Source organism: Physeter macrocephalus, chromosome 20, assembly GCF_002837175.3.
Source record: "Physeter macrocephalus isolate SW-GA chromosome 20, ASM283717v5, whole genome shotgun sequence".
Taxonomy (NCBI): Eukaryota; Metazoa; Chordata; class Mammalia; order Artiodactyla; family Physeteridae; genus Physeter; species Physeter macrocephalus.
Window position 1 is genome coordinate 96,653,727 of NC_041233.1, and position 9,435 is coordinate 96,663,161.

Below are 9,435 nucleotides of genomic sequence, written 5' to 3' on the forward strand. Positions count from 1 at the left end.
AAAAAAAAAAAAAAAAAAAAAAAAAAAAAGTGGTTTTCAGGGAGTGTAACAGTTGCTGAGCATCATGAAATGGAAAACCATCCGGCTCTCCTTTGCCTAAGCCACTTGGTGGTTTTAAAGACACGTGTTCCTGAACATTAGAGACTGTCTGAAACTGAGCTGGGCAACCGCAGGAAGGCAGCATAGATGATGACAAAGTTGGCAGAGGGCAGCTCAATGAAGAGGCGGGACTCAGTCCAACCCTGCCGTGCAAACAGCAAACCAGCCTTCAATTCTAACACCTACAAAGTAGCTGCATTCTTCATCTTCTCTTTTTTAAGGGGAAAACGACAATTTGAAGTCATCTGCCTATTTTGATTCTATTTTTTTTTTTGATTCTATTTTAATAGGTAACTCATTTGGTGACCTAAAGTTCTGGAAAAGCCCAAGTATCCTATCTCTGCCTGATGAAGTGGGAGGGCTTTAAAACACAAGCTCAGCAGACAGCAGGCTTCCAAAATAGGACTCGCGATGAGGAGTTTGATATTACCCCATATTCAAAACAAGATCTAATCATAATGCAATCACATAAACACTATGCTGTCTCTCTCCTTTCTAAACCCAAATTTATTTATTTATTATTTTGGGGCGGGGGTGCCACGCCTCACGGCCTGTGGGAACTTAGTTCCCCGATCAGGGATCAAACCCAGGCCCCAGCAGTGAAAGTGCCGAGTCCTAACCACTGGACCACCATTATTTTGGGGCAGGGGTGCCACGCCTCACGGCCTGTGGGAACTTAGTTCCCCGATCAGGGATCAAACCCAGGCCCCAGCAGTGAAAGTGCCGAGTCCTAACCACTGGACCACCAGGGAATTCCCATCTAAACCCAAATTTAGATAAAATGTACTTACCTGATATTAAAGAAAATAGAAAATATATTTAATTTTCAAAGAGAAAAAAAATAAGCTTACTTCTTCAGCTATTTCAGGAGGTTCCTCAGGTAAATCAAGAACCTAAAGAAAAATAAGTACTCAGTAACAGGAATGTAAACAGTTTGAAGAAGAAAAAAATAATCTCAACATGAAGAGTTCCTTTCAATATAGTGTTTGGACATATCTATCCTTAATGAAATATTTTCTTTTAATATATATTTATAAAACATTTACAGTGAGAACAAGACTCACTTAAACATTTTTGGGTAAGCAACTTTGTGCTAACAGTAGATCATAAAAACAGGATTTGAGATGATAGCTACCAATCTATACACATTTAAAGAACTCCGTGTTTATGATGTTCCAAGACATTATACAAAAATGTACTACTTACAGAAACAGAGGGTAAATATTAATTAAGTTCAATAAGACCCCCAAATTATTTTGGTTCATACATATACACAGTAAGATGAGTGCATATTTATTTTTCTTCACCAGCATCTTCTAGGGGACTGGATAACCACCATTCACTTTGGTTGCTTTCATGATTTACTCACGTTTCCCTATTTCTGTTAATGTATTAAAAAAACAGATGTACAGACCATTTTCTCTCATTAAAACACTTGTTATGAACAATTTCACCTCCAGGGATGCTTTTTATTTTTTAATAGCATAGATTCCATGTTTTATAACATTTTGTCTAACAAACGTTAACTGCATTTATTAAATAAACCATTTGTTTTTCTTTGGTATAAAAAGCATATGTGACAGTCAACCAAAGGTTACCATCAGCATGAGATAATCTGTGCTATTAACAAAAAGCAAAGACTCTTGAAATTTTAATTAGTCCTATGGACTAAATGTTAGACACAGTTCAATGATCTGATTCTTACTCTCAAGCTCCATGAAGGGACCAGGAAACCTGAGACTGAAAAGTAATATGTTAGAAACTACTTTTAGGGACTAGATAGCCTACTAGCTTTCCCTAAGACTTAATAAAAACAGACTTATTTCAACCTTAACCAGCTCCAAATCATTGTCAACTTAGGGATTAAAGATTTGAAAGAAAAAAAGGAATGATAAACCTGGGCATCACTCCAAAGTGAACAGTTGCTAACTCATTCCCTAGAAGGGCTGCTGAGAACAGTGATACACTCATGTTAATAATATTAACCACTCCCTAAATATGACTTCATCGTGTCTTAGCTACCCATAGGAATATTTCCCTTAGTAAACATAATATTTTTCATTTCTATATAATTTAATTACTTCCTCAAAAAGAACTATTTTCTAAATTTATCACCATTTATCTTCCTAGATTCCTTCTAAAGTTTGGCTCAGAACATTAATATTAATATTAAACAGGAAAAGTGATTCTTAATGAAGCTGAAGCTTCATGAATCCAGATGAAGACACCATCTGGATTAAAAGCCAGTCCTAATCTTCCCTCAGTATAACACTTTCACCCACAGAACCATATTCTTACTGCACCCGGATACAGCTCAGTGAGTAGGCATTAAGTAATGAACCTCCTTCTGCGTGGGCTGTTCAGTGGGTGGTGAAACTTTGGTTACAGGCTTAGGCAAGTTCCATCTCTTTGCTGCTTCTCTGTTTGATGTTTCAGAAAATGTCTGACTCTCACTTTCAAGCACCAAATCTTCACCACCCTGGTCAAAAACAAGACAAGTTCTAAAGAGATGCTCTCTATCGACTTTATTCTATTCACAATGGTTATTTCTTTTACCCTGATGGCATTTCAGTTAAAAAAATATATAATTAAGTCATTATTAGACCCAGAAATTTAAAGCATTATCTCCTTAGACCAAAAAAACATGGAACTTAACTAACGTCTCACAGAAACCACCCTTATTCAGCTCTGGGGCTCCCTGTGATAGTACACGGCTGAGAGGGACCATTCCATTTTAATTGACCCCTCAGTTTTTCAGTAAGAAGAAAGAAGAAAACCTGAATGATATTCTTTCCTCCCTGCAGTAAAGGAAGCAAAGGAGTGCAAGAGGTTGTGCCTTAAAAAGGCTGTGAAAATAGAACATGTGTGTAAAAACACAGGTCTATGCGTGTGACCAGGCAATACTTCCATAGCTGCGTGTGGCCCCAGTATCTTGTTATATATAAATATATTTTAGCTCTCAAAGTCAAACTTTGATCTTCCATTTGAATTAATCACTTTAGGAGGGATAGGATTTTATTCCAGAAATCTTAAAGATTATTTTTTATTAATATTATCTATTAAAACCTTTTCCTTAGCAAGATAATTCACTTAAATGTCAAAGTCTCAAATATATACTTATTAGTTCAATAATGCCTTTCTTCTATATGTACTGACCTTTGAAAAGTTCTCTTTATCAAACTAAAAATGGGCACCATTTTGGTGGGCTGTTTTCCCCATTCCTTTAGCCTAAGAGAATTTGTTGGAAGGAGCACAGGGAATGGGAGTCAAGAGATATTGATACTGAACAACTAACTGGCCAAACTTAAGCCGCCTCACTGCAAACTAGGGGCTGGATCAGCAATGGGTACACTTTCCTTCCTAGAGTCTCAGGTCATAACACCAACAGTCTACTCGCTCCCTGACTTTCTTTTGCCTCCACTAATTAGGTTACAATATATACTAGTAGTACCACGGAGACACAGCCTAAAAGCAAGGGGCAGAATGACGAATTCACACCGTGACCATTTCAGAAAGAAACGTGGCAGGCTAAGGTCAGGCTGTCAATGTCTAACATACAAAACTAACAGAAGACAAATGCAACTCAGAAGTGAAGTCACTACATAGAGGAGTTTCATTTTATGTTGCCGTCTTTCACATTAATTTTATTACCCACCCTTGATTGTTTTACGACATATTTACCATTATGAAATGAATACAAACACTCTGCTTCACTGTCAGAATCCTGTTTACCTCTACTGGATCATTTTCTTTACAAAATGGTGAACGGTGCAATATAAACAGAAAGCAAACCAAAACAAAACAAAAAATACAAAAATGTCTTTGGGACAGAAAGGATCTTACACAAAAAGTCTGCAGCCAGTTCTAAAACTGAATTCCTTTAAGAATATCCTTTTATTCTCTGTAAGAAAACTTAACATTGTAAACATCCACTAGCAAATGACAGAATTCATACTCAATGCCAAAGGAAAAAAGAGTCAAAGGTCAATTTGGCTTTAAAAAAACAAAGCCAAACATGATGAATATTATGAGAGCTTATAATACCTTAGAGATCTGAATTCCCTCAAATAAAAGATGTGATTTGGTCAACACTTTTCTCAAAGACTGCCTTATGTTAGAGCTTTTCAAGGATCTAAGTTATATACTCTTTGGACATCAAAAACCACTTAAACACATGTGACATACTAATATGCTAAATAAAAACTGATATACAATCATTATAAATAAAGACTCCTAAAAGATAGACTGGACTAATCATTTGCAATTTTTAAAAAATAAATACATGCTAAAGGAAACATAAGCAATAGCAGAATTCAAAATATAATATTTTCTAACCCCAAGTTTATGACCATTGCTTAACTTCCAGGTTTCACCCGTCATGTGATAAAAGCGTTCTTCCAGCTTTTTCAATTTCATTTCCTGGTGTGGTTTTAGAACATTCTCTATGTATCTGCTGGCCTGTTCCAAAAAACATAAATTAGGTGGTGTTACTATACATTAACATTCCTAAGATCTTATTTACATTGTCTATAATGTTGTAAATAAGAACCAAGTAAGAAATGGTGTTTTCACACTAATTCAATTTTGCCAAAAAAGCAACATCCTCCACTTCTGCATCACTCTCTAAAAATTTGCATTCGTGCTTAATGCAAATAAAAACAAATGTTCTACACTTCTGCTTGTATGGCAGTCTACCTATATATCCTTTAATGTGTTTTCAAGGCAACAAAAAACTTACGAGGGGCTGGAATACAAAGATGCAGAGGACAAGGACTTTGACTTCCAGGAACTTAAACCAAAAGCAGTTTGTTCAAGGCATGATGCCTAAGGCATGAACTGGTTTGAAAGAGCATTAATGAAATGTTGCTCGATCATGGTAAAGTAGAAAATATTTTTAGACTCAAAAGACATGGAGATTCTGGTTTTAAGATGACAGAGTGAGGCCTTCCCTGGTGGCGCAGTGGTTGAGAGTCCGCCTGCCGATGCAGGGGACGAGGGTTCGTGCCCCGCTCCGGGAGGATCCCACATGCCGCGGAGCGGCGGGGCCCGTGAGCCATGGCGCTGAGCCTGCGCGTCCGGAGCCTACGCTCCGCAGCGGGAGAGGCCACGACAGTGAGAGGCCCGCGTACCGTAAAAAAAAAAAAAAAAAAAAAAAGATGACAGAGTGAAATTATTTCTGCCTCCCCCTGCCTCTTGAAAAATCATCCCAAAACAACCAAGGGAACAAGAAACAGAAACCCTAATTCCATCACCAATGAAAAACAGAGAAACACTATAACCCCCAAACCACTATATGTAAGGACAACTAGAGGGATGCTAACTGATCTGAATGAGAAAACTGCAACCTAGGTGCTTGCGAAGGACGACAGCAACAGGAAGCCAGCCGTGCACGCCACAGACTGGAACAGCTCAGGAAGAGAGACACCAGGTTCCCTGGCGGGGACACAGGGTGAGGGGCAGAGCTAATATTGAGGGTGTCGGAGGAAACCGTGCATCAGCCAAGTGTTACCAACCTGCGTTCTGGGACTCTAATCCACAGAAGTTGGTAAGAAGCGAGATGAGAAATTCAGGCAACGCTTTATTGGGGTTCCTGCTGCAGCACCTGGGAGCGGGAACAAGCAGCAGGTTCCCTTGCTCACTCCCTGGGGCGGGGGCTGAGCTGGTCCCTTAAACAGGGTGAGGGGAGGCCTGGAGGGGCGCTCAGGTGGCCTGCCCACCCCCTGGCAGTGCTGTGTGCAGGGGGCATGCGCAGTGCCCAGCTTCTGCTCCTGGCGCCTCAGGAGAGGCACTTGGATTTTGGCCTTTTGGTATCTTGTTGTTCATAACTTGTCCCAACTGTGCAGGCATGCAGTTATTTTTAGTCCCTTACAGTTTCTTTGTGTTCTGTTGCTTTGTCCAGGGGCAAGCACTGCAGTAAAGGGTTCCAGGTCCCAGCCTGTCTCACAATGAGTTTGTACTGAACCAAGGATTAGGACTATTCCAATTCGTTGCATCTGAGTTTCTTAGAGAAAAGGAGGGGAAAAATTATAAGAGAGTTACTGTACCCCCAGACCCACTACTCTACCACACATCCAGGCATGAAGGTTTATTCTCTGGGAATATGAACCAGAGAGGCTGCTGAGTCACAGATCCAGGCCTAGTGGAGGGCAGGAATGCAAACTAAAACAGAAAAAGCACATGAAAATGCACCCAACTGGAAGGTGACACTCCCCAGCCCTTCCCAACTTGACTCAGATTGCAGACAGCCAGGCCTTAACCACCCCCACGCGGGAGAATGGAGACGCATTGTCTAGAGGAGGTGAACTGCCAAAGAGAAACACGGAGATGCTGACAAAGCTAGCTTACTCCTCAGTATCCCTACAGTTAAATCGGTGTCTACCCTACATCAGCAGACAACCCATCAAGCTTTGCTCCCACACACAGAAATTCCAATTAGCTTGATTTTCCTTTTTCTGTGAAGTAAAACACAAAGCTTGATGAAATTTTACAGATACTTACACCATCAGTTAGCTTTTAGTGTGTGTCATTCTAAACTGCAAGGACAGAGCCAAGAACTAACAGATGATTAAGGAAAGCCTCCGACGCGAAAAATGGAGACTAGAACTAACAAAAAGAAAAAGGGAACCTGAAAAACCACACTGGAATTTTGAGGATAATGGTGCAATACTTCAGAATTCTAATGATTTTCAACCTGTAATTCTATACCAAATCAAACTACCAATCATGCGTCTGAGGAGAAAAATCACCTTTTTAGAATCCAAAGACTCAAGAATGTTATGCATCACCAGGCACATGTCTGCCCAGGCTGGGCACTTCACCGTGCATGTAGATACACTGTGAGATACTGATTTATTATTTTCCCTTTGTCCAAAAAGAGAAGACAGACAGTTAAAGTTTTTAGACTTTTGCCAAACAGAAGAATCCCAATTTTTTTTTCGAACCCTCAGGAATTACAGATGCCAATTAGTATATAATTGAAATATAGATGGAATTATAGTTAACTAATCCATCTCGCTGCAAATCTTTAAAAATGAATAGTGACTTCCACAGGAAATAACATTAAACACTAGGGCTTCCCTGGTGGCGCAGTGGTTGAGAGTCCGCCTGCCGATGCAGGCGACACGGGTTCGTACCCCGGTCCGGGAAGATCCCACATGCCGCCGACCGGCTGGGCCCGTGAGCCATGGCCGCTGAGCCTGCGCGTCCGGAGCCTGTGCTCCGCAACGGGAGAGGCCACAACAGTGAGAGGCCCGCGTACCGCAAAAAAATAATAATAATAAAAAATAAAAATAAAAAAATAAACATTAGAAGCTCAAATATTTACAAGAGAACTTCTTACAAAAGATCTCGCAAGGACACTTTCCTTGCTACTGAATTCAGATCAGGGTAGTTACAAATGTATTGAACAGTAACTCCTCCCACCCCCTAACAAATACATAGGCTTTTACTCTTGGGATCTTTTTTCAGCCTTCATTTGTTTACTTAAAAAAGCAATAATTTGCTCACCAGAAAAACAAGTGATAGGTGTCAAAATTTTAATACCTTTGTACCTAGGCCTTTGTAAAGGGTTAATGTTTTTAATATTTAGATAAAAGTCCACAATGAGTCTCCTCTTTTACAAAGGTCAATCGTCAATCTGGCAACTGCGCAAATGCTACCTGACATTTCAAGCTCACGAAAATAACTGTTAGATAATCATCCATGGTAAATGCAACTCCTAGCTAGCAAAACCAAACTTGGATGGGATGTAGCAAAAGCGGTGCTCAGAGGTAATTACAGCTGTAAATATCTAATTAAAGAAGAAGAAAAGATATCAAATCATTAACTTTACACCTTAAAAATCTTGAAAAAGAACAAATTAAACCCAAAGCTAGCACACAGCAGCAAATAATAAGGAAGAGATAAACAAATAGAATAGAAAAACAACGGAACCAATGAAACCAAAAATTGTTTCTTTAAAACAATCAACAAATTTCAGAAAACTTTAACTTGACTAGGAGAAGACAACTAAAATCAGGAATGAATGTGGGGAAATTACTACCAACCTTACAGCAATAAAAAGGATTATAAAGATGTACAATTGTATGCCATCAAATTAGATAACCAAGATGAAATGGAAAAATTCTGAGAAACACACAATTACCTAAACTGACTCAATATGAAATAGGAAATCTCAACAGACCTAACATAAGACTGTGTCAGTAGTAAAAAACCTCCCAACAAAGAAAAGTCCAGGACCAGATGGTTTCACCACTAAATTCTATAAAACCTTTAAAGAAGAATTAGCACCAATCCTTCTCAAACTCTTCCAAAAAACAGACGAGGTGAGAACAGTTCCTAACTCATTCCATGAGGTCAACATTATCCTGATACCAAAGCAAGGCAAAGACACTACAAGAAAATTAAAGACCAATATCCCTTATGAATACAGATGCAAAAATCCTAAACAAAATACTAGTAAACTGATCCAACAGCTTATTGAAAGGAGTATATACCAATGCCAAGTGTAATTTATCTCAAAAATGCAAGATAGTTCAACATAAGAAAATCAATTAATGTAATACATATTAATAAAACAAAGGGGGGAACAACCACATGATCATCTGAATTGATGAAGAAAAAGCGTTTGACAAAATTCAACACTCTTTCATGATAAAACTATTTAGAAACAAGGAATAGAAGGAAACTTGCTCAACATAACAGGCATCTAGGAAAAACTCCATAGCTAACATCATACTCAATAGTGAAAGATTAAAAGTTTTCTAAGATCAGGAATAAGACAAGGATGCCTACTTTCATCACTACTATTCAACACTGTTTAAAGTTTTAGCCAGAGTGATAAGGCAAGAAAAAGAAATAAATGACATCACTTTTGGAAATGAGGAAGTAAAACTATCCCTATTCTCAAATGATATGATCTTATACATTAAAAATCCCAAAGAATCCACACACAAAACCCACTAGCGCTAATAAAGTAAAATTGCTGAAGGCAAGATCAACACACAAAAATCATTTGTGTTTCTATACACTAGTAATGAAAAATCAAAAAAGAAAATTAAGAAAACAATTGCATTTATAATAGCAACCAAAAGAATAAAATACTTAGGAATAAATTTAGCCAAGAAGGTGAAAGCTATGTACACTGAAAACTACAAAACATTGTTGGAAGAAATTAAAGACAGAAATAAATGGAGGGGTTTCCCTGGTGGAGCAGTGGTTGAGAGTCCGCCTGCTGATGCAGGCGACACGGGTTTGTGCCCCGGTCCGGGAAGATCCCACATGCCGCAGAGCGGCTGGGCCCGTGAGCCATGGCCGCTGAGCCTGCGCGTCCGGAGC

General features: G+C 39.0%; 1 protein-coding gene across 3 annotated transcripts in view; it reads right to left on the bottom strand.

Annotated features, from left to right (window-relative positions):
- The window catches only part of UBXN8 (UBX domain protein 8), a 26,900-nt gene that overhangs the window by 10,223 nt on the left and 7,242 nt on the right, over positions 1–9,435 (bottom strand). For 2 of the 3 annotated variants that reach the window (XM_007119030.1, XM_007119029.1), the window contains exons 4-6: positions 4,435–4,557; positions 2,441–2,578; positions 951–992 (exon numbers count right to left, since the gene is read on the bottom strand). In XM_007119030.1, the coding sequence (XP_007119092.1) occupies positions 951–992; positions 2,441–2,578; positions 4,435–4,557 (303 nt within the window). The remainder of the gene's footprint in view (positions 1–950; positions 993–2,440; positions 2,579–4,434; positions 4,558–9,435) is intronic. The other variant, XM_007119031.1, reaches the window with a different exon arrangement.